The 26,356-nt window shown below is 39.3% G+C and overlaps 2 protein-coding genes across 3 annotated transcripts in view; both read left to right on the forward strand.

The window, feature by feature from the left end:
• Nucleotides 1-19,295, forward strand: part of LOC6504495 — a 39,548-nt gene extending 20,253 nt beyond the window's left edge. For both annotated transcript variants that reach the window (XM_032452291.2, XM_001966973.4), the window contains 4 exons: nucleotides 2,908-3,331; nucleotides 13,295-13,956; nucleotides 14,693-16,676; nucleotides 16,756-19,295. In XM_032452291.2, the coding sequence (XP_032308182.2) occupies nucleotides 13,295-13,956; nucleotides 14,693-16,676; nucleotides 16,756-17,574 (3,465 nt within the window). In that variant the 5' untranslated portion in view covers nucleotides 2,908-3,331 and the 3' untranslated portion in view covers nucleotides 17,575-19,295. The remainder of the gene's footprint in view (nucleotides 1-2,907; nucleotides 3,332-13,294; nucleotides 13,957-14,692; nucleotides 16,677-16,755) is intronic.
• A 455-nt stretch (nucleotides 19,296-19,750) lies between these two features.
• On the forward strand, nucleotides 19,751-25,467 carry LOC6504242 (regulator of G-protein signaling 7). Its single transcript, XM_044717522.1, has 7 exons — nucleotides 19,751-20,720; nucleotides 21,007-21,254; nucleotides 21,325-21,508; nucleotides 21,577-21,863; nucleotides 21,938-22,051; nucleotides 22,306-22,431; nucleotides 22,568-25,467. The coding sequence occupies exons 1-7, from the start codon at nucleotides 19,950-19,952 to the stop codon at nucleotides 22,893-22,895; spliced, it is 2,058 nt and encodes a 685-aa protein (XP_044573457.1). The 5' UTR covers nucleotides 19,751-19,949; the 3' UTR covers nucleotides 22,896-25,467.
• Nucleotides 25,468-26,356: the final 889 nt, after the last annotated feature.

Consider the following 26,356-nt stretch of genomic DNA (forward strand, 5'->3'; position numbering starts at 1 on the left):
ATACAAAACAACTCTATTATTCACGGGTTTGAATTTGACGGCAAAAATCAAAGTAAACAATAAAAAAAAGATGTAAGAAAAAAACAAGAAAGGAAAGCTAACTTCGGGCGGAGCCGAAGTTGATATACCCTTGCAGTTCAGTCGCAGTCCGCTAGGTGGCGCCACGCATCTTATATTATTAGATATATAGCGGATCGTATATAGTCGGCCGATCCTTATGAAATTTGGCATATCGAATTATTTTGCCAAAAGAGTAATCTGTACCAAATCCCATCTTTCTAACTTAAAAAACACCAAAGTTATGCCAATTTCGATCGTTCTATGACAGCTATAGGATATAGTCGGCCGATCCTTATGAAATTTTGCACACAAGATATTTTGGTCAAATATAACATGTGTGGAAAGTCCCAACCCTCTAACTTAAAAAACACCAAAGTTATGGCATTTCCGATCAATCAGTTATATGGCAGCTATAGGATATAGTCGACCGATCCCGGCCGTTCCGACTTATATACTGCCTGCAAAGGAAAGAAGGGTGTGTGCAAAGTTTCAACTCGATAGCTTTAAAACTGAGAGACTAGTTTGCGTAGAAACGGACAGACGGACAGACGGACAGACGGACAGACGGACAGACGGACATGCTCATATCGACTCAGGAGGTGATCCTGATCAAGAATATATATACTTTATAGGGTCGGAGATGTCTCCTTCACTGCGTTGCACACTTTTGACCAAAATTATAATACCCTCTGCAAGGGTATAAAAACAATTATCGAGTGGCATCCACAAGATACATTCACAGCCAAGAGATACATCCAAAAACCCAATCCATGTCAAAATCCACAGTGCAGACTGCAGCTTCTGCGAACGGAACTCGTAAATCAAGTGTTTGTTGTTCAATGGGTGTTTGTAGGACACTGAGAGAAAAGTCTTTAAATAGGAAAATCAAAAAATAAGAAATGAGAAAATTATGAGAAATATTTTTTGCCTTAAACTGGCTTGAAAGGTTTTAGTTTTAATATTATTTTTTATTATTAGTATTATTTGTTGTAGATATTTCTTTTCAAGTGCCTTGCGATCATCAACACCTTAAGCTGGGGGGCCCATAAAAAACGGCTTAAAACGATAAGCCGGCGGTGGTGGTGGCAGTGGCGGGTGGCGGGGGGACCATTAATCGAGTCGCGTTCGAATTAATTTTTTTCGGGAGCTTAAACGGTAAAAACAAATAAGACTTTATATGCAAGTCTTATGTTTGGCTGTTTAATTGAGGAACCATCGTGCCACATGCATAGATACTATTTTTCAGATGCAGCTGAAGCCACAGCAACAGATACAGCTACAGATACAGATACAGATGCAAGCTCAAGAGTCTTGGAAGTCTTAGGGAAATTGCGAAAACCATTCACACTCGACTCTGATATCCGGTTGCCAGTTACAGCCAACTTATTAAATCATTTTTTGTTGGCTTGTTTTTTATTTTTTCCTTAATTTTTTTTGTGCCTGGCATACAAAAGCACTGCACGCAGAAAAAAAGGCAGATATATATCTGCCAGATTGCAAAATAATGCGAAAAGGAAATGAGCTTTAAAAATTCGAATGGAATGGAATTTTTAATGAGGAATTGATACAGGAGGGTCTAGGAAGGAAGGTTCTTTAAGTAAATGATATAGAAACTATATATTATTTCTAAACCTTAAACCTCTTGAAACTGAAACCTTTAACCTCCAACAAATATTTATCCAATATCGCAACTTGAAGTGGTCACTCAACGCAAAAAACAAACAAACCCAAGCCACAAGCTAAAAAGTTGACCAACTTTTCGACTAATTAACACATCACAGCCAGCCGACAGGCAGCACTCGATAAATGGGTCACTCACTACTTCTCATGGCCTAATGTAATTTTGATGTACTAGAAAAAAAAAAAAAAATAAGAAAACATGCATATTACTTGATGGGGTAATTAAGTGGAAACTGGTAAGGGGGCATCTGTACAGTGGACACCGGGTACAGGGGGCACTCAATCAAGTGGAACGGAAGGCAGATGGCCATCACGGACATCCATTCAAGCGGATGGATGCTTTCTTGGTGACAATCTCTCACCGATCCAGGTGTTTTTCGTGGCATTCCGAAAGCCAAAAGCCAAAAGCCGAAAAAAGCTATTTTTTATTGTAGCTTCCGCCTTTCCAATTTCCTCTAGATGGTATTATATATTTTTTGTTTTTAAACTAGACACTATATAGTAGATACTAGTTAGTAATGTATCTTGAAACAATTAGAAATAAGAACGGCTGGGATCCGCTTATAAATCTTTTAATTAAAAACCTAATTACGCTTTTGATTGGAGCTTTTTTTTTTGTGGCCAGTGGCTGCTTTTCATTACCATTCTTGTTTTCCTTTGAAATGAGTTGGGTTGTGGCATTATTTCAGAAATTAGTTGTAAAGTAGAGTACACTGGGGGAAAATGGTTAGCTATAATCATACATATATAAATATTTATATATAAATAAGCTATAATAATATAGGAAGATAGATTTAGTCCCTTGATTTTAATATAAAATTATTAAACAAAGTGTTTTTGGTCTTTATTTTTAGTATTTTTTTAGTAAAATATAAGAAATGAAACTCTTTAATTTATGTTTTTTTAATTACAAGACTCTTAGGAATTTTAATTATTGAAATATGGATAGAAAATCAAAGACCCTTGCATTTATCTCCGCTATTTGAGCCGTACAATATGCGGCAGCTCCCCTCTTTCGGTTGTTCTAGAGGTGGTCTTATTTGCGACTTTATTAGCCAACAAATAATTGGACTTTTCGATGGTAAAAATTATTGCAATAATTATGTCATAATTATATCTTTATTTAAAATTTTTTATTTGTTTTTGTTTTTTGTATTTTACTTGCAGATTGAGGGTCAGAACGCTGCGTCATGTTGTTGCTGCCAACGGAAATATGCAGCAGCAGCAACAACGCCACAAACAACAACAAGAAAAGTTGCCCAACGGAAAGTAATTTGCAAAAATCATAAAACAAAAACAACAACAAGAGATATAGCTACCGGCGAATTTATATAACCAGATTTAACTGGAACAAAAAAAAAACAGAAATTTAAAAAAAGATAAAAAAACAAAGGCCAGGCCAAGAAAATTGCTGGAAATCTTTTGGTTCACACAAAAAAAAAAAAAACCAACTAAACCCAGAAACCGGCGAAAAGCTACAACAACAACAACTAAACAACAATAACAACAAGAATAAAAACAAACAAGTGTCGCCGTTTTTTTTGTTTATGAGCAAAAAAAAAACCATTCTGTGATATCTAAAGACCCAAAGGTGAGTTGCACAAAGTGTTTCTGTTTTTTTTTGTAGCCTGATAATGACAAAAAAAAGATAAAGAAACAAAAACAAATACTAAAAGCTTCGAAAGGAAGCCAGACATAAAAAACACTTGGCCCGCGGAAACGGAAATGCATTAACCTTTGGCCATCGAGACAGAAACGAAAAGAAACCATGAGAAATGCAGAACTTGTCTTGGTTTTTAAAATTAGAAAAAATACTATTTAAAATGTTATAGTTAAAATAGGCTGAGAAAATATTTTTAAATCGAAGAGTTCAAGTTTCCTAAGTACTTCTTATGAGAAGCGAGGAGGAAGGCACTCTAATTTTAAATAAAAATTTATTTTATTTTATTATTATTTTTGTACAGAAGCCTCAAAAGAAACAAAATCTAGCAAAATTCCTATTAAACACATTACCTATCTGCAATCTCCAAGCCCATTTAATATAATTAATTAATAATTCCATCATTTCATGGCATGAAGCCTGAAGCCAAACCCATTTTTCTAACCTCATCAGTTTCCTGCTTAGATCTTATCGTACTGGTTGTCCCTCATGGACGACATATGTACATGATCGGTTCTATATAGCCGTCGATGTAATTAGTCGATCATGTTGCCTTCCTGCCTTCCACCAACTGGTGGTGGGTGTAGCTGGCTTTTGTGGTTTTGTGGCCAATGGGAATGAGAAACCGCATTGCAAAAAAAAGCATATGTATAAAGAAAATAATGTGTTGACAATAACAGCAAGTACACTGCAAGAAATATTAGTTTAGGGGTAAGGTTTTTGGTTTTAATGTCTTATTTTATAGGATTTTTGAACTATTTGTTAGAAAAAAAATATTAATTAACTTACAAAATTGAATTTTAGAATTGTTTTGAAAATGTTTTTTAAAGTAATTTTGATTTTATAGGCATAATCGCATAATTGTTATAATATTTTGACAAATATATTTCTTTTAAAATCTAACATTTTCTCTCTGTGTATAAACACCAGTTTTGGAATGGCAACGACTGGCGCATTCTTCGACTGTCACTGACAATTAGAGAGCAAATTATGCTAACTAAATATGCGACGACGTGAAAAATTAAATATCGCAACACATTCAACTCGGCGGGAGGGCCCACGATTTTGCTTTTTTCTATTTTTTTTTTTTATTTTTTATTTTTTTAGAGGCGTGGCTCGACTTTGGATTCGAATTCGATTGGATTGATTCCAGATCGGCGTTGCATAAGTGCGGTTGTTGGGTAATTTTCATTGGCCCCGGCAACTGGCAATTATAATTATAGATTATCAGTGAAAATTCGACTCGAAGACATTTTCATATTTTCCCCCTGGGAGTGCGCTGCGATAACCAGGTGGAAAAACCAGTGGGTGGCCAAGTTTCCAACAAAAAATCACACAACAAAAAATAAAACAGAAAAGTTGTGGAAATATGTCACTTGGCTGCCAAAGCGATTTTTTTTTTCGATCGCTACTTTGTCGCCCCATTGCGTCACGGTAGTTAAAAGGTGTCAATCAATGACCGACTCGAGAGCCGATAGCTGCTAGCAACATGCAACATGCAACGTGTTGCATGTATTCACTGGCTGCACTTTGATTTTACCCCGGGGGGTCAGAGCCAAGGCGGAGCGGGGCCAGGCAGTGCTGCTCGGTACGTGATTCATTCGAGTTTCGAGGTGGGAACTGTTTTGGCGGCAAGAGCTCTTGGGAGCCATCAGCCACTTGGGAATTATAAAGACCAGCATTAGAAATCCTCAGGGGCCTATTTAATGCATTTGGGAAATCCTTTTCGGAGTTTTTGAATTTTAAACAACTTTTCAAATAACATTTCTAAAGGTTTCTGCCATACTTCGAAGATATTCATATATGGCCCACTGCGGAGTCTATATCTCTGCCAATTCCTGTCCGATTCTCGAGCGGAGTATCTTAATCGATTTGTAGATCGATTCCCTATCGATCTGCATCAAAATCTGAGAGTGAAATATTTTTTCGATTTTTTCCCAACTTTTCTGGGGGGACCCCTTCAAAAGATGGGTTTCGCCCTATATGGGCCAGATCGGTGGCTATATCTCTGCCAATTCTTGTCCGATTCTCGAGCGGAGTGTCTTAATCGATTTGTAGATCGATTCCCCATCGATCTGCATCAAAATCTGAGAGTGAAATATTTTTTCGATTTTTTCTCAACTTTTCTGGGGGGACCCCTTCAAAAGATGGGTTTCGCCCTATATGGGCCAGATCGGTGGCTATATCTCTGCCAATTCTTGTCCGATTCTCGAACGGAGTGTCTTAATCGATTTGTGGATCGATTCCCCATCAATCTGCATCAAAATCTGAGAGTGAAATATTTTTTCGATTTTTTCCCAACTTTTCTGGGGGGACCCCTTCAAAAGATGGGTTTCGCCCTATATGGGCCAGATCGGTGGCTATATCTCTGCCAATTCTTGTCCGATTCTCGAGCGGTGTGTCTTAATCGATTTGTAGATCGATTCCCCATCGATCTGCATCAAAATCTGAGAGTGAAATATTTTTTCGATTTTTTCTCAACTTTTCTGGGGGGACCCCTTCAAAAGATGGGTTTCGCCCTATATGGGCCAGATCGGTGGCTTTATCTCTGCCAATTCTTGTCCGATTCTCGAGCGGTGTGTCTTAATCGATTTGTGGATCGATTCCCCATCGATCTGCATCAAAATCTAAGAGCGAAATATTTTTTCGATTTTTTCTCAACTTTTCTGGGGGACTCCCTGTGAAATCTTGGTTCCGCCCCATATGGCCCACAGCGGAGTCTATATCTCAGCTAATTCCTGTCCGATTCTATATATATAGCAACCAGAAAATAGCCATTTGTCGTAGGCATAGCCATAGCCAACAAGCACTTAATTTCACCTTCCGTTCTGTTCCCATAAAAGCCAAAGCTGGCCAAAAGCTGTCGCCCTTTTGGCCCGAACGACTGGCACACGAACCGAATGGCTCTATAAGCAGGTACCTACTTACCAGCACCAGTTCGGCTCTAACTGAGGCGGCTGGGTATCCAGCAGCTTGTCATTAGGGCAAATCATGATGGGAAATTGGAATGGCCGGGGTTCAATTCTGGCCACTTTGCATAATAAAGTTGTTTGGCTTCCCACGCCCCCAGCCCGAGAAACAAAAAGGTAAATTTGGAGCAAAACACGCCCAAAAAGCGACACAAGTTTTCCCCCTTAAATACTTGTAGGTTTTTTGTTTCATTTTTTTTCGGTGGCGTATACGTAATAGGGGAATGCCTTGAATATTACGCATACGCCGTGTGGTTTCGGCTTCGGCTTTGGAAAATTTCAATTTAAATCACTGGCTGGTTAAAGTCGAAAAACAAAACTCCCTCAAGTAAATTGCAACATAATGCAAGTCTGATCAATCAACCCACAAAAAAAAAAAACAGAAATAACGAGAAAAAAAAACCTTAAAAAATGGGAAGCAATAAACTCAGAAATTCCACATTTTAAATCAATGAATATTTTGTAAACATTTCTCGTTGTTGGTTTTATTGTTGTTGGCCCAGTTACGCGTCGAGCATAACTTTACTTTACCCAACAAACTCTCGCTTTCACACCAGACTCGACGGAATACAGAATGAAATATATATATATATATCGGTAGATATATGCCTGGGTTGGTTAATGCACTCGTCGACTGCCTTTTGATATTCGTCGTCGTTGCCAATAAACAGAAAACAACAACAAAAATTAAAAGAAAAAGAAACAGACACAGAAACCGACAGACTAACGATAATACTTCATAAAAAATTACTCAGAAATTACGCAAAGCCATCGGAAAGTGATGGACTTGGCTGGATACTCTATGGATGTATTTTTTTTATAAATTTATTTATTTATTTTAAACAAAGAAAGTAAAACTTAACAATGAAAACTGTGGTTCGTGAGAGTAATTGTCTATTTATTATAGACATCTATTATTTAAATTCCAATTCTAAAGCCTTTTGTTTGCTTTTTCTTCTATTGATTCTCTTGAAAATAAAAACAAATAATTAGAGCAGAGAGTTCAATGACTTGTTAGAAGCTTTCTAACAATTCTACAATTCTAATTCAATTTAAAATAATTTTTTTTTATAGGAAAAAGTATTAAAACGTACAAAAAAATTGTGTCTTTTTGTCTTTTTTCCCTAAAAGTACCGGGTATAAATATGAAATAAAAAATTAAATAAAATATACGTATTAAAAAAACCCCCTTTTTCAAATAATTAAAATTAAAGAAATAGAGTGCCGTTTATGATTATTTTTAAAGTTAGTTACAAATTCATAAAAACTAAATAAATAATTAGTATGAGTTACTATGAGTAACGGGTATAAATAATCAAATACAAAAATATTATATTTAAAATAAATTAAACGAAATCGACTAAAAATGATATTAAAATTAAACAAGAAAGGAAAGCTAACTTCGGGCGGAGCCGAAGTTTATATACCCTTGCAGTTCAGTCGCAGTCCGATAGGTGGCGCCACGCATCTATATTATTAGATATACAGCGGATCGTATATAGTCGGCCGATCCTTATGAAATTTGGCATATCGAATTATTTTGACCAAAGAAGCATACATTGAAAATCCCATCCTTCTAACTTGAAAAACAACGAAGTTATGCCATTTCCGGTCAATCAGTTATATGGCAGCTATAGGATATAGTCGACCGATCTTTATGAAATTTGGCAGATCGTATAAGTTGGATCAATTAAGAATCCATAGAAAGTCCCAACCTTCTAACTTGAAAAACAACGAAGTTATGCCATTTCCGATCAATCAGTTATATGGCAGCTATAGGATATAGTCGACCGATCCCGGCCGTTCCGACTTATGTACTACCTGCAAAGGAAAGAAGGGTGTGTGCAAAGTTTCAACTCGATAGCTTTAAAACTGAGAGACTAGTTTGCGTAGAAACAGACAGACAGACGGACAGACAGACAGACGGACAGACAGACAGACGGACAGACGGACAGACGGACAGACGGACATGCTTATATCGACTCAGGAGGTGATCCTGATCAAGAATATATATACTTTATAGGGTCGGAGATGTCTCCTTCACTGCGTTGCACACTTTTGACCAAAATTATAATACCCTCTGCAAGGGTATAAAAATAAGGCTATAACTAAGCCTCCAACTTAAGCTTAATTTTATTCATTATTATTTGATTTTTATTTTATTCCCCTTTTCTGTTACTTTACAGTCTTGAAAGAATTAAGATAAAAAAGAAAAACAGTCGGAAAAAAAGGAAAAAAATAACTAAATCATTGTGCAACTGCAGTCGCATTTATTTAAAATTCCAGACCATTGCAAGTGCCGATCGCGGCCAGGAAAACTAAAAGGAAATAAATAAAGCGAAGGAAAGGTATCAACGTGAAACAACAGCGCAAATATTTAGCTTTTGGCGGCTAGAAATAAATATGCAAAAAAAAAAAGAGCCAAAACCTGCAATGGGGGGGACTTATAGGGGGGATTGGGATATCCAGGGTAGTTCGCCCCCACAGTGATGCCTGTTTTGTGTGTTTCGGTTTTCCTGTCTCTGATTTTGGCCCAAAGATAACCGAGTAACTTGGTTTCTGGCTCCGTATTTAGAGCAGGTCTGGGGTTTTCGGCCGAAAAATCAGGTGCCTCAAAAGTTTGGCAATAAAAAATACTACTTTTGAACTATTAATAATTACAAAGAGAGCCCTGCCCCTAAAAGAGTGTAGTTTAAATTGTAACAGTCCACAAAGCCACAAAGCCATTGCCCCTTTCCATTCCTATCAATCATCGACCATCGCCGATTAACCTTCACTCCGATTTGTTTGGCCCCAGCCCCAAAAAAAAAAAAAACAAGTTACAACATTTTTGTATTTTTTAATTCGTAATTGCATTTTTTTTTTTTAATTCGCTTACACAATGGGCCCAATTTCTTTCTCTGCTCTAAAAATTATGAATTAATTAGGGGAATTAGAGGTATTTGTTATTCAAATACAGTTGCCATTGTTCGAGCTAATTAATTAGAGCAGAGAGTTCTTTTCAGTTTATAAATAACTAATATAAAATAATATCCATGGAATTCTCTAAAAACAGTTCCTATTTCAACTTTCAAGTGCTAGCAAGTAGGTTTTAAAGCGGAAATAAATATAAAAAAAATATGTATCTCCAAGAACAATCCAATCGAAATCATAAATAACAAGAACAATTAGATAATGTTGAGCAAAAAAAAACAAAAATTGGAAAAAAATAAAAAATGAATCGGGTCCAATTTAATCTATGACACCATCGCCCCAAACTGCTTTCAAACAAACTAATTAAATTTAAGTAAAGCAACAAGCAACAGCAACAGCAACGGACAACAAAAACAAAGAATTATTTATTGCCAATAGCCTTAAACTGGCTTTTTGGGTTGCCTTTCATTCAAAAAAAAAAAAATTAAATTAAAAATAAAAAATACAAAAGGCCTAGTCGGGCCTAGAGTTTCGAAGTCAAATACCTTCAAATCAAAAGCAAAAAATATAAACTATAATTCTCATAATTAAAAGCATGATTTTATGATTTTCTCTAAATATTTTTCATATTTTTTTTTTGGCTCGAACTCGTGCTAAAGTTAAGTAAAAAAAAAGAAGAAAAATTCCAAAACAAAAATTAAGCCACTATGGAGTGTACCCTCGTTGCGGTTATGAAAAATGCCTCCAAATGGTTGGCGGCGACTCCAAGGCTTGGCCTGGAACGTGGTCGCCTCTATGACGAATCTGAGATATGGCCAAAGGGGGGTGTGGCATGGAGGGGGGGGAATCGGGCCAAACACTACAGGCACCGTTAGGCAGCGCGATCGCTGCGCACGCGAGCAGTTTTCATTATTTACTGTTTATGATACTCGGGCGCCAAAGGGGTCCACTCTAATTTTAAGGGGGTATAATGGCTATCAGGAAGGTTATAAAAAAATATATAAAAATAAAAAAATGAGCAAATAAGTGGCTATTAATCTTTATCTGAGAGCAAAATAAGTGCAATGATTTATTTTTAAAGACTAAAATAAAAATAAAATAAAATAATAAATAAGATAAAGGAGAAAAGTTGTTTGTCAAAAACTACAGGGCGATCCCTTAATGCAAAGGCCATAAGTTCTTCTATAAAATTAAATATCAGTATCATTTTTAAATATTAAAGCAAGGAGATCCCACAATATATATTTCTTATGTTTGAAACAAAAATTAAAAGAAAATCTTCGGGGCGATCCCTTAATGCAAAGGCCATAAGTTCCTCCATGAAATAAAATACCAATATCATTTTTAAATATTAAAGCAAGGAGGTCCCACAATATATATTTCTTATGTTTGTAAAAAAAAAAATTAAAAGAAAATCTTCGGGGCGATCCCTTAATGCAAAGGCCATAAGTTCTTCTATAAAATTAAATATCAGTACCATTTTTAAATTTTAAAGCAAGGAGGACCCACGATATATATTTTTTATGTTTGAAAAAAAAATTAAAAGAAAATCTTCGGGGCGATCCCTTAATGCAAAGGCCATAAATTCCTCCGTAAAATAGAATATCAGTATCATTTTTAAATTTAAAAGCAAGGAGGTCCCACTATATATATTTTTTATATTTAAAAAAAAAAAAATTAAATGAAAATCTCCAGGGCGATCCCTTAATGCAGAAGCCATGGTTGTTCAATAAAATAAAATATTTAATATATTAAGGAGAACTCGGAAAGAATAGGAAAAAGTAAAAAAGAACCCATCATGCGGTTTGTGGTGGAGGCTAGTAGGGGCCACTGCTCATCGAAAATAAATAAAATTAAATAAAATAAAATAAAAAGGAGGAAATGAGTGCCTGGAGTGATTTGAACCACTGGTTCTCTTCACAATAAAATAAAAATAAAAGTAAAATAAGAAAAGAAGTAAAGTCCTATAAGGACCACTCGCGATTGGAATTGGCAAGAACCCCTGGTTTTATTTCTAAATTAAAAAAATAATATAAAATATAAGTAAATAAGTGTAAGATGTAAGAATTCTAGAGAGACTTTGCCTTTGAAGGGCTAGAACCACTTAAGAATTATAGAGGCACAAAGGCGTATAGGCCATAAAAACTACTCATACGCACTGTTATACCAATTTTTCATGGTTCAGGCCTACTTTGTTTTTTTAATATTTCAAATTATTATTAAAAACTATAGTTGTTGGAGATAGTTAATGAAATCATTAAAAATTATAAATTACAACTATAACTACGAAAATAGAGTATTTGTCTTTCAAACTGTAGCTTTTCTTAGCAAATTTTGTAGTTGTGTGTTGCAGTTTTGTGTTTAAACTTTTTTTTGATTGCCAAACAACAATTTGGCAGCCGCTGCCGTTGTTTTGTGTCTTGTGGCTGGTTCTACTCACAAACACACAAACATCCATTAAAAAATAGACAAAAATTGGAGCGAACAGGCACAAGACACAACGCATTCCTAACAAAAGTCCAGTCGCAGTCCAGTTTTTCGGTTTCAGTTTCAGTTTCAGTTTCGACTTCAAATCACGTTCCATTTGATTGTTTCTACTAAAGCTAAACATATTTTTTTTTTGTTACTATTTTTTTTTTTTTACTTTTTTTTTGTTGTATTGCACTTTGCATTGTTTTTTGTTGGTCGATGGTTGGTCGAGGGGTTGGGCAACTGCGCCCACCACCAGCACCACCAATAGCACCACCAACCTGAAGCTTGGCGCCTGCCAAAGAAAATAAAAATAAAAAATAAATGCTGGAAACACAGACACTCTTCAACCTGTCGCGTTTTTTGGTCAATTAGCCACACGGCGTATGAGTAATATATCCAAGAAACAAAAAATTGTTGAAAAAAAAAATTAATTTTAAAAGTAAAATGTTATTTATGATTCCGATTTCTTTAAATCGACGCCGTCCTTGATATCGCTTTTGGCATTTTCGGGGCGTCGAAAGTGACGGGCATCGAATTGAAACTGAAACAGAAACTGAAACTGAAATTGAAATTGGATTGTATTAAATTGATGGGCGGGCAAGCCTAAGTTCTCTAGACTGCCACAGTCTAAAAAAAACCGAAAAAAATCAAATTGTAGATACATTTAATGGAATGGTTATTACAACTAGTTCTCATATTTTTTTTATATTTTTATTCAAGTTTTTAAAAGTGAAACGTAGGTTCTAGAAGGTTAAAAGAATAAATAATAATTTTAAATACTTTATCTTAAGCTAAAAAATAATGTCTAAATTATGTAATAGTTTATGGCACATCTCTTGATGCGCTCAAGTGCATTTGGGCTTCAGGTTTTATTTTTTTGTGTTTGTGGCATGCAACGCGTGCTTGCAACTTTAGTGCCTGTCTCTGTTGTTGCTTTTATTGGTGTTTTGTTAGTGCCGCTCTGCTCATTCATGTTAATTAACCGCTCTGAACAAAGCCAGCGCTTGTAAGTGCTTTTTTGTTGCCATTTTTTCACTTTGCTTGCCATTTTGCCATTTCCAATTGATTAACGGCTGAATGAGCCTGTCTGCGCCGATTTGGGCCCGAAGTCATTGTTTTTCCCGCTTTTTGTTGGCTTCCAAGTGTGCCAGAGAGCGGGAATAGGCCTAATGAAGTGACTGTTGATGGATGTAAAATTTACTCATTTTTTTTAGTATTTATTTTTTGACTTAAAGTCGTACTTTTAAGGCTTTCTTGTTAAATTTTTTTGAGAATTTGAACTATTTTTAAGACAAATAGCAACAATATTGTCTATTTACTTCGAAAACTACAAATACTGTACTTTTAATGAACAATGAAGGGCACACTGCACATTTTGAGTGTGACCAGCGTTGCAATTAATTCAAAAATGTCACGGAGCTCTTCTATTATTCCTTCTTTCTCTCTATTTTTCATCTAATAAATAATAAAAAATTATCTAATCTAATCTAATTTAATAAATAATTATAATTAATATTTTTTTCTTTTAATTTTCCCACAGATGGCATCGTTAACCTTGCACTTGATAGTGATAGCTCTTCTGCTGGCGGCACTCGCCCTAACAACAGCAACAAATACAACAACAAACACAGCAACACGACTTCGCGGCAGGGGCGGTGCTGCGGGTGTGGGTGTGGCAGTAGGCGTGGCATCCACAACGAGCACTGAAGCGCCAACGCTGCGAGCGCCACGCCAGCGTCGTCCGCCCACGACGCAATCGATCGACCTAACGGTATCATCGCCGTCGCCGTCACCGTCACTGCGCAGTCGCAGTCTCAGTCGCAGCAAGGCAGCTGCAACTGCGCCGTCGCCAACGACGTCACCAATTCTGCTGCAGCGACGTCGGGGCGGCAGCTTCACGACGCCAGCAGCACAGCCAGCCACTCCAACAACAACAGCAAAGAGCATAACGGGACGATCGCTGAGGGATCGGGGCAGTGTCCGGAGTCCGAGGCAGCCGCGCGACACACCGGAGCAGAGCAGCGACGCCTTCGCCAGCGGCAGCAGCATCCGACGCAGCTGGCAGCCAGCCCCCCCGCCCGCGCCCACCACGGCAGCCGGCCCCTTCCTGAGCTCCAGCTACAGTTCCATTTCCAGCGGTTCCCCCAACAATGCCAGCACCGATTCCAGTCCCACTTCCACGACTCGTGTTGCACCGAAAACGTGAGTTACAGAATTGGGCTGATACCCAGTAGTATGAGGGGTATGATGGACTAAAGGGGCGGTTCAAGGCCTGAGATTATATTTTTTATTCTTTTTTTTAACTGAGACTTTGATTCTGAAAATTTTATTTTGATTATTCTTTATTTTTTATGGTTTTATTAAAAATATTTAGTGTCCGCCTAAGAGAGGGAGGGTCTTATAAGGTCTACAAGGAAACTTACATTACTTTCATTTGAAATATTTAAAATTTAATATATTTTAGAGTTCAACAAAGAAATTTTTTCATAAAAAATATGAGATAGGAATTATATCTTTCATATTCTGTACTTATAAAACCTACTGTCCGCTTAAGAGAGGGAGGGTCTTACTAGGTCTATAATAAAACATCCATTTTAAATATTTAGAGTTCAATGTCTTCATACTGATATATTCTTTATATATTCCGTATTCATATTCATATATTTCATATTCTGCTTTTCTGTCTGTATATCTTTATTTCCAAGACCTTCTGTCCGCTTAAGAGAGGGAGTCCTTGTTCTTAATCCTTTTTAGCCTTCTAGACGCTATTTCTTGTAGTTTTTTAATTTTTGTTTACTTTTAAAGAGTAAATTAGTTTAAGAAGAGGTCTTGGATACATCTTTCTAGACTTTTCCCTCTAAATTAGATTACAGGGTAACCCCTTATCGATTCCCCTATGGCCTAAAACCCCATTTTTTGATTCAAATCCCGTCGACAGGCCGCGCATGATCCAGAGACTGGTGGCCGGACACATCCACAATGCCCAGGGGCACTCCACCTACGAGGTGTCGGCGGTGAGCACCAACAGCTCCTCCTCCTCCCTCTTCTCCTCGACGACGACGGAAGGAAGCAGAGACCCATTTGGGACCAGCACCACTGCGAGTACCACCACTAGCACCACCAAGAAGGCCTCGATGCGGGGCAAGGCCAGTAGTAGCTATCGCCTGGCCAAGCCGGGCATCAAGCCCATCCGATCCAGCACCCCGGTGACCATTACCCGGTTCAGTAATCCCCCGACCACCTCCAGATCCACCACACCCCTGCCGCCGAGGGCCAAGACATCGGCGATGCCCCCGAGGGACGTGGAGAACGAGGACGATGATGAGGCCTTGCTGAACGAGCCGGATGACTTCGACAACTGGGACAATGGCATTTTGCGGCTGAGTGCCGGTTCCGGCAAGGAGGCCGAGGCTCCGGCCAAGAAGCAGCCCAAGGATGAGGCCAAGAAGACCCTGGCCGACCAGGTGAGGGACGGCAAGTACGGGCTCATCGAAAAGGAGCTGTTCCGGAGAGTTCCGAAGCGACCCGGAGTCCTGAGCTATGCCCGGAACTCGGAAGTCCCACTGGACAATGAGAGGAACTACGGCGGACTCAACGAGGAGGACATCTGGCTGGCGGAGGATCACTTGCTGGTGATCAAGGGCGGAGCTCTCAACGAGGAGGCCGAGGACAACCAGCAGGGTCCCTGGCCGGCCATCGATGACTATGATGCGCCCGGCAGGCAGATTAAGTTGCCGGCCAATCCGGCAGTGCCGCCTCCATTTCCCGTGCAGCTCGATCCGCACGGGCCGCTGCAGCTTATCCGAGATAATCAACTCGAGATCCTCCGTCCGGCGAATGGCACTCGAACGGAATCCGTTGCGAACCACCAGGATTACCACGCGCCGTCCGCCGCCGCCGAAGATCTCGCATCGCATCCTGTTGCCCGGACGGGAGCGTCTCCGGGAGCTCCGGAAGCTCCAGCCTACGTTTATCCGGCGCCCTACGCCCCGTGGCTGCTCCTCCCGAACGATACGTCCAAGGGCCTGCTGAGGAGCACCCCGCTCCTGGGCCCCTGGCTCATCAACGGCCTGAACGGGAACGCCAGCCTGCCCGCCAATGTCAGTGACTTCGACGAGGACGATCCCTCGCTGTACTATCCGCCGGCCTACAGTTTCGTCTACAAGAGCAACTACTCGAATCCGGTGCCACCGGGTCCCCTGGTGCCCGGAATAGTCCTTCCCCCTCCCCCGGACCAGTTTAGTCGACTGGAGGGCACAGCCTCCTCCACAACCAGAAGGCCTAGTACTAGCTCTAGTACTACCACCACTTCTACAACGACTACGACGAGTACCACCACACCGAGACCTCCGCCGGCCGCCCTGCCCCCCATCCGGACCTCCTACAAGCCCAAGTACAATGCCATCTCCTACCTGCCACCCCCGCCGCCGGTGCCACCGACCTCAACCCGACAGAACCCCAAGTATGTGGAGCGGGTGCCAGTGCCGGTGGCAGTGCCCATTCCCATCTACCCGGTGAACTACACCCCACGGCCCCAACTGGTCTTCGTGCCGAGCTCCACGGAGAGTCATGTCCCGGAGACGGGTCAGGACACCCCCCTCTCCAAGTCGAACCCCATCTACTACGAGTACTTCGAGGCCAAGCGGCAGCCCGGATCGATCAAGTCCAACGTCATCGATGACTTCCTGGCCACCAAGCCGCCCAAGCGCCACCACCACCACCATAGCCACCAGCGGGAGCAGCTGCAGCACTACAAGGCATCCCCCAGTCCCGCCAATGACGTGGCCGATGTGGTGAACATCACGCCCAAGCCGAGGACAGCGCAGCTCCAGCTGCACGCCGAGTACGAGGCTTCGCTGGGCCAGCTCCTGAGGAGTAATCTGATAAGCCCGCCCCAGGGAGGAACAGCTGGAAGATTCCAGGTAGGAGCTCCCTTTAAAGTGCATGTTCTCTCCGATAAAGTTCTCCCCCCCCTTCTAACACTATCCATTCCAATTGCAGCCCCCCGACTTCGACAAGCAGCCCTTCCTGCCCATGGTCAACTACAGTGCCGATGAGCAGGACCAGAATGCCTTCAAGGCCATTGTCTACCAGCCCCCGCCGCCCAGACAGCGCCACCTGCGAGTGGGAAAACAGCAACTTCAGTTGGAACCCACTCTGGTGGACAATCCTTCCCTCTCTGGGCGACACTATCGCGTCGGAAAGCAGCAACAGCAGCAACAACAGCAGCAGCAACAGGTGTATGATCCGCAGCTGTACAGCACTCCGGTGCCCCAGTTCCTGGAGGATCCACAGCTGCGACCACCGGCGCCCATCCAACAGAATCCCCTGCAGTTCTGGCAACGACCTCCGCCCCAGTTCCGGAAGATCCGACCCAAGCAGAGCTCCCACCTGCCCCACCCGGCCCAGTATCCGCCGTACTTTGTGCCCGGCTACCCCAGTGCTCCGGCCGGAGAGCCCCTCTACCGCCTGGTGCCCGTGGCCCAGCACAAGCACTGGCGGAACAAGCAGCAGCAGCAATCGCAGAACATCCAGACCCAGGGATATCCCGACAGGAGCGTCAATATCGGACACAGCTTGGCCGGCGACATCCTGGTGAACTACAACACCAACAACCAGTTCAATCCGCAGGCGGAGCTGGTGCCCCACGCCCAGTTGGCAGCACCCCCTCCGCCGCCACCGCCACTCTCCTACCAGGCCCAGAGCGGCCAGCCCCTGTGGGCGGAGAGGTCGGACAGATCGGAGCGGGACAGGGATCGGGATCGGGATCGGGAGCGGGAGAGATCTGTGAGGCAGTCAAGGGAGCAGCAACAGCCGTAGGGAATCGCACTATTCCGTAATCATTAAGACCGTAATAGTGCTATTAACGATGGTTTCTATGTCATTTCATAACCGTAGTGTCGAATTGTGATCTATAGGGAGGCCACCTGGCCAGGGAGTCCCAGCTTAGACCAATCATGTCTCAATTTCAATCATTATTCATTCAATCTCTAAGTGACTTTTGTAGAAACTGTACTTTTTAGAGAGAAACTCTACTTCTTGAAGCAACTGTACTTTTTAAACCAACTGTACTTTTGGAAGCAACTGTACTTCTTGAAGCAACTGTACTTTTTTTGCAGAAATGATAATTAAACCCACTATACCTTAAAAATTAAATAGAAAACTATACTTTCTAAAGCATTAAATCCCAATATTATCATAAATACTATACTCCTCCTTCTAAATTCCTTCGAAAACGCCCTTTTTCATTTCATTTTAATTACAGTATTTAACTTTATTCTCTTTTCTGCGATTTGATATCCAATTTATCGATAAACCGATTTTATTTCAAGTTCTTTGCTACCACTTATCCAAGTAGTTACATTACGTAGAGCTGGTCATATAAGATAAACCCCGATTTGATCCTGATCGATAACCGATTATCGCCTATCGCCGAGAGGGTTGCACAACACAAGCACACACTCACACACACACATACATACATATATTTATACCTATATTGCAATAAATATAAATAATATATACGAAAAAAACGAACCTATGTAAATAAAAATTGGAGTGCATCGTGTTATCGATAATATCGATAATCGAACCAAGCACTTGGAAACTTAGTCTTAGGGGCAGTAAAATACATATTACATACTATATCCGTATATATAACCATGATATCGTTAGGAATCTTTGATTTTCCTTATCCTGCACACTAAATGTATTATTTTTTGTTTTGTATTTATTTTAATCTCTTAAACTTTCGGTCGATTTTTGTCAAAAAAAAAAAGAAAAAAAGATTTTGAAAAAATATATTATAATATCTGTGTAAAAGCCATAACAACTAAGGTCACTATAAGTTTAAAGAACAAATCACGCTATGCAACTAATGACAACCCTATGCATAAAATAAAATTTAAAACTAAGTTCTATTACCATACACCATATAATATATCTTGTATGATTTTTTTTTTCTTAATTTTAAATGAATAAAATAAATTTTAGATGCAAATTCTTATTATCGAAATAAAGAGAATTGAAAAAAGTGATTATTAATCGATTAATCGGTGGTAATTGTTGGGGTGGCAACCCTAACAGCTGGCTAGATGTAAACAACGATAAATGCGCCTGCCCGAGAGAGCCTCGCCGAGAGAGCGCAAGTGGATTGTAAGAGAGGAAGAGAGAGCCATTTCGGGGGAGGATTGACGAAAAATCGATAAAGGACTATCAGCAGGAAGCTCCAAGGAGCCGATTGACTTTGGGCCGTAAAATGATTACGAGCTAAAAGCTAAAAAACACCTCGCGCCAAAGCGGGACAGGACGATTAAGTGTGCGAGCGAGAGGGTCCGCTACCAGGCGGATGTGTGTCTCTCTGAGTGTGAGTGCGAGTGTGAGTGTGAGAGCAGCAACAGCAAGCCAAGGCAGCAGAGCAGAAAACAGCGAAAAAGTTTTTGGAAAAACTCCGCTTAAACGGGATTATTAAATTGCCAAAAAAAAAAAACAAAATTCAACGAAAAAGGATACTCCCAAAAAAAGCCAAAAACATAAAATATTACAATTCAAAATGAATAATAAGGAATAAGTAAAAAGAAGAATAAATAAATTAGAAGGAAAAGCTGTTGACTGGAAAAATAAACAACAAGGAGGAGGACGAAAGAAAAAAAAATTCATTATCCTTCATCGGCTGCCGTGTGCGTGTCTGTATGTGTGCCTGCTGTGTGTGTGTGTGTGTGCTGGCTCGGTGTGTGTGTGTGTGTGTCAGTGTGGCTGCCATAACTCCTGGAAAATTCTGCATACAGGATAAAATAAAGGAATAAAATAAGAGGAAAAATCATACAATTATTCAAAGAAATAACGAAAAATCAAGGAAACTCGAAGAGAAGAGAGAAAATATGGCTGAAGGACTGAGGAAAAGGGCAAAATGAAGGATAACTGTTGTGTGGAAAAGTCCTAAATTGATTCAAGCACACACACATACAGCACGCACACACACACACACTGAGACTGAGACACCGAAGCTTGAAAATAGCTCGCTGAGCTGGGAAAACAGCCACCCCACTCCGCCCACCAACATATCCCCTCGAGGACTTCTTTCCCCCCCCCCCCCCCTATCCCCCCCTCATACATACGCATTGGAGGCCCAGCCGGCACCCACGCTTTTAAAAATAGAACAAAATTAATACACTGAACGAAATCGGGCGTTGAAAATGGTAACGATGAATTCAGAAGCGGACAAAACTCAAGCCACCAGTGCAGCCAGCAGCGCAGCCGTCAAGCAGCCAGCCGTAGCAGTAGCAGTAGCCCCACCATCACCAGCAGCAGCAGCAGCAGCAGCGACGGCAGCGCCGGCTGAGGCAGCAGCAGCAGCAGCGACGGACTGCAATGCGATCACCATAACGCTGCCAAACGGTAATAATAACGGGATTCATATAGAAAATGAAACGGAAACAGCAACAAAAACAATAGCAACAACATCTGCAACATCTGCTGCAGCTGCAGCTGCAACACCTAAAAAAGTTGCAACATCAGCAGCAGCAGCAACTGCAACTGCAACTGCAACTGCAACTGCAACTGCAACTGCAACTGCAACTGCATCGGCAACTGAAGCTGCAACAACAACAAACTGCAGTGGCATGCCACCCCCCTTGGCTAAAACGGTAAATGCTGCCGCCTCCGCCAGCAAAGCCACCACCTCCTCCACCACCTCGTCCTCCACGTCGGCGGCAGCCGCTTCCGCATCCGCATCCGCATCCGCTACTGCAGCGCAGCAGGCGGGCAGCAAGCAGAGCGGCAGCAGCGGCGGCCTGTTAACCGTTAGCGGGAATCATCATCATCATCATCACAATTCGCAGTCGGCGTCGCAGTCGGCAGCGCAGCGGGATCCACCGCAGTCGGCGTCGACGCTGGCAGTGCCGACAGTGTCGCAGCAGCGTGGCAGCAAAAACGAAGATGCCCCAAATATTTTAGTTTACAAAAAGGTAAAAAAAATTACAATTATTTTTTAATTTATAAATATATATGTAATATAATATATTAAATATATTTTTATCTATTTTTTTTATAATTTTATGAATTTAAAATTTAAGAAATGTTTTTTTTAAGATTTCTGAATCTGAGAAATATTATATCTAATTTGAAATAAAAGGAATCAGTCACTTTAACCTGAAAAAAATAATATTTCAAGCTAACTATTATTTAAAAAAATAACTTAACCCCTAAAAACTAAAATTTAAATGATCTTAAAACCGAAAACCCCTCTTCCAGATGGAGGCCATTATCGAGAAGATGCAGGCGGAGTCGACGGGCGTGGCCGTGAGGACTGTGAAGGCGTTTATGAGCAAAGTGCCATCGGTGTTCACCGGAGCGGACCTTGTGGCCTGGATCCTGAAGAACTTCGATGTGGAGGATGTGACGGAGGCCCTGCACTTTGCCCATCTGCTCAGTTCCCATGGCTATATCTTTCCGATCGACGATCATGCCCTGACAGTTAAGAACGATGGCACTTTCTACAGGTGGACTATACTTTTAGGCGTTCTTCTCTACTATATTTTATTTATTAATTAATAATATTATTTAAAATAGATTCCAGACCCCCTACTTCTGGCCCTCGAACTGCTGGGAGCCTGAGAACACCGACTATGCCGTCTATTTGTGCAAAAGGACGATGCAGAACAAGACCCGCCTGGAACTGGCCGACTACGAAGCCGAAAACTTGGCCAAATTGCAGAAAATGTTTTCACGCAAATGGGAGTTCATTTTCATGCAGGTATACTATTTAAAAACTAAGTTATAAAATATAATTTTTATTAAAATTTAACATTTATTTCCAAAAAGGCCGAATCACAGAGCAAAGTGGCCAAGAAGAGGGACAAGCTGGAGCGGAAGGTTTTGGATTCGCAGGAGCGAGCCTTCTGGGATGTCCACCGGCCGATGCCGGGTTGTGTCAACACCACCGAGATCGATATTAAGAAGGCCTATCGGCGGGGCGGCTCCAGCCATGGCACTGGCTCTGCCGGAGCCTCCTTGGCAAAGAATCCTGTGGAGCAGCTCACCAGGATAATTGCCCTGCGGAAGCAGAAGCTCGAGCGGCGCACAATCAAAGTGTCCAAGGCAGCCGAGGCGTAAGATCTTTTAATTATTTATTTTTTACATTTTTATATTTTATAAAATATATATTTTTTAAATATTTTTTTAGTCTGGTTGCCTACTACGATCAGTACAATGAGTTCGATTACTTTATAACCTCGCCAGAGTTGCCAAATCCCTGGCAAACGGACAGCACCGAAATGTGGGATACGGAGAAGAATAGGTATGAAAATATTCAATTAAAATTAAGATTAATAGTTTAGTTTATAAATCATTTTTATAAGAGAAGAGTAACTTCGTAAAAACGAACCTTAAAAAAAGGAAACTTGAAACTCATTCTAGTTTAAAGTTTATAGTTACTTTTTAAAGAGTTCTCTCTAAAAAAAAGGTTTAAAAATTTATAAAACTATTAATATTTTATTTATATATATACTTATTTATATTATATATTTTTTTATTTATTTTTTAACCCTTTAGCAAAGAAGTTCCTGTACGGCGCGTGAAGCGCTGGGCTTTCAGTTTGCGCGAATTGCTGAATGATGCCATTGGTCGTGAACAGTTTACCAAATTCCTCGAAAAAGAGTACAGCGGAGAGAATCTCAAGTAAGTCAACTAACCACTACTACTAATTACTAACTATTATTAAATATTAAAACAATTAATGCCTAGAAAAAAATGTATAGCATACTTTTTAGCTTCAATCCACTCTCTTACTAATTTTTCAACAATTTCTGTTTAGATTCTGGGAATCTGTGCAGGAAATGAAGGCCCTGCCCCAATCAGAGATCAAGGAGGCTATCCAGAAGATCTGGCAAGAGTTCCTCGCTCCGGACGCCCCCTGTCCGGTGAATGTGGATTCGAAATCCGTCGAACTGGCCCGCGAGGCAGTCAACTCCCCCAACGGACCGAATCGCTGGTGTTTCGACGTCGCCGCCTCCCACGTCTATCATCTCATGAAGAGCGATTCATATTCGAGATATCTTCGATCTGATATGTACAAGGATTACCTGAACTGTTCCCGGAAGAAGATCAAGTCCATACCGAATCTGTTTGGGGTGAAACGTTGAGATACGCTCCGGGGATTCCCCGTCATCGCCGTGGGCTGATCCTCACATCGGAGAATGGATAAGTAGATGGGGGTTATATAATATAATATATAATAAATATTATAGTACCCCTATTGTACTAATATATACAATATAGAACATATACTATATACAGATATGTAGGTACTTACAAGTTGTTACTAATTTAAATTAGATCTGCCACTGTGTCGCGTGTTCTCCCGTTTTTTGGAGTGTTTTTTGTGCCATTTTTGCATTTGATTGTTTGTTGATTGATTGTGTTACCTCGAAGTGCCCTAATCCTTAATTCCTCAACTCCTTAACTCCTCAAATTCCCCTCCATATATAATATATATATACTTTTGCTCTCTAATATATAGCTGTCTCCTTCTAAATTAGATGAAAAGCAAAAATAAAACACCACTTAAGATGAAATAAAGAAACTGCCAAAGGCTTGGATAGGAACTAGAAGCTTTTCGAAATCGCTAGAGAATTTCAAACACACATTTGAGAGACCTCACAACTAAAAGCAATGATGGTATTAGAGAATTTCCAAAAAAAAAAAAAAAAAAACAATACTATATACATATATATGATTACTTAAGGTAAAAATTTCCAAAAAAAAAAAATATATGTGTACTAGTCATACTCTTAAAGAAAAAAAAAAAAGAAAAACACTCCCCACTCTATACCCCACCCTCGAAGGTCTTTGAAGAGATTTCAACCCAATGTTTTTAAGTCTCTGGCTATTTTGAAAAATTTTATCTTATTATTAATTAAACGAAAAGAAAACCAAACCAATCCAAAAAACAAAAAAATAACCAATTACAACCGAGTACAGAGTTTAAGAGAAGAAAAAATAACACCAAACAGCCGCCGAGACCTTATTCTCGTATACACATATTATACAAAAAAAAAAGCAAATACGAATTATTAATTATAATTAATAATAATTAACCGCAGGAAAACCGAAAACCAAAAAAATAAACAATTGTAACCGAAAACACCAACAATAGGAAGAAAAAAATAAACCAAAATATAGAAATGCGAATTAGAAATTGTCAAAAACAAAAAAAAAACAAAAGAAATAAAAAATTAATTAACAAATTGTAACCAAAAACACCAAGAAATAAGCCAAGAATCGAGAGAAGAAACTCAAGCGGTACTACTTGTATTCGAAATAAGTGAAAATTAGACTACAAAATAGAATATCAAAGCGATAGATCAATTTAAAAAATTTTAAAATCGATTAACGATTAACGATAAACGATAAACGATAATTAGCAGACAGCTTTTAGGCGGGGCGACAAATTTATTTCTTTTCTCTTTATAATTCCCAATCAGAAAATGCGAATTAAGTTCCTTTTTGGGTGTCTTGATTTTCTATGTTCCTTCTCGCTCCCACACAGACACTCATACACACCCATACACACACACCCCCCCACATAACATATCGTTAAGACACTAGAAGAAAAAGTTGTGTAAGTTAATGATTTTTTTTTTTTTTGCTTTTTGTGCGTAATTGTGTGGGAGAATGGTTATTTTTTTGATTAGGCTAAAAATAAACAACAAAAAAATAGGCGTTAAAAAAAAAAGTAATAGTTAAGAGAAAATTGAGCCAAGTTCGATAGTTTGGGGCGGGGGGGAATTGTCCCCGAAGAGGTGTGTATGGGGGAGTTTTAGGGTAGATAGGTGCAATGGTGTGATAGCTTATAGATTGTTAGAAAATCAAAAAACAAACAAAAACCGAGAAATAACGAGAGCTTTACAAACAAATAAACGGGATTTGAGATACTAGATAACCCCCACCCAGCGAACTTGGTTCTCTCCCTTCAAGGATTTCTCTCTAAAAAATATACACATATTTCCAAATCAGCTAACTGCGTTCAAAATAATTCTAAGTCACTTGTCTCAAAGCAATCATACGATTTGAAATGTTTTTCGCTAGAATTCCCAACTGGTTCTGGCTTAGAAATAAAATTTAAAATAATTCTGTATATATTTTAATATTGATTATATTTATGATTATTTTGAACGCAGCTAGACATCATATTATATAATAATATATTTAAATGTGAAACATCAGCAATTAGACCTTAGACTAACACACACACACACATGTAATTTGCACACACACAAACACTGAAGCACTCAACTCATCAACAAAAAATACAAAACTACTAAGTAATATATGTACTACGGCAAACTAAGTGTATTTAAAAGAAAAAAAAAATGGAAAAATTAATTAGGATCGTATCGGAACGGCCTAGGATTTTTGTGTGTGTGTGTCTATTTAATTGTAACTTTAATTGTACGTTTGTAAATGGTGTCTAAAAAAACAAATAAGAAAGGAAAATAATTAACAAGCAAATAATAACTATAACTATTACGATAAATATACAAAATATGGAGTATTCAGAAGGGGGCGAATAGAAGAGTAAAAATCGAAAAGAATATATATATAAAAATACGATATATGATACCACATATATATATATATCTTGATGTGCGTCTGTGTGTTGGTAGTGACAAAAAAAAAAAAGAATTGCAAATTAAATCAATTAAAAATAAAAAATCAACTAGAAGAGAAGTTCATGTTTTCCGTTTGGCTTACCACTTTTTATTGTTTGCTCGGTTTAAAAAATAAATATATAAAAAATTAAATATTAAAAATAAGTTTTTAGAAAACTTTTCAGGCCCAACTACTGTTTTTCCCCTCCCACCTCATCAATGTTACTCTTAAATGTAGCAGAATCTATAAAAACTTTCCACAACCCATTGATTTTTAATTTATTAAGGAGAAAAAAATACTAATTTATAAAAAAGAGAGAAAAAAAATCAAATAATCAAATTAATATTCGATATATGTATGTGTATGTTTGTATACAACTCCGACAACAACAACAACAAAAGCTACAATAACAACATACTTTCAGAGCAACAACAATAAAGTATTTAACAGAAAAACAGAAAAATATTAAAAAGCCTGGAAAACTACTTGCAAAAAAATAAAAAATAAAATTGTAAATTGTTGAGCATGAAAGACAAACCTAAACCGAATAAAAAACTAAAACTAAAAAATAAATACTGACAAAATAAATGAATTAATTTGTGAAGCTAACTAAAAAAAAATACTTGAGCCTAAAAGTATGCTTTAATTTTTCAACCCCCCCCTAGTATTTAAACTAGTATTTTTATTTCTTTAACTTTTCCGATTTATTTTTGAATATTTGAAGCTCATTTCTGTTCATTTAATTGGTTTTCATATTTATCCGGGGATTCTAAGCATAGTTCTTGGGCGGCAGGTCCACCCACCATCGAGAAGCGGTTCGATTTCAAATGTTTTTTGAGGATCTCCTCCAGCTTGTGACGTATATCATCATCCACATGGACTGTGGCGTCTCTCCCGCGGATCTTCATGTACCTGGGACGGACAGGACTCTTGACCTGGCATTTTGAGGCTC

The sequence above is a fragment of the Drosophila ananassae genome, chromosome XR (assembly GCF_017639315.1).
Source record: "Drosophila ananassae strain 14024-0371.13 chromosome XR, ASM1763931v2, whole genome shotgun sequence".
Classification (NCBI taxonomy): domain Eukaryota; kingdom Metazoa; phylum Arthropoda; class Insecta; order Diptera; family Drosophilidae; genus Drosophila; species Drosophila ananassae.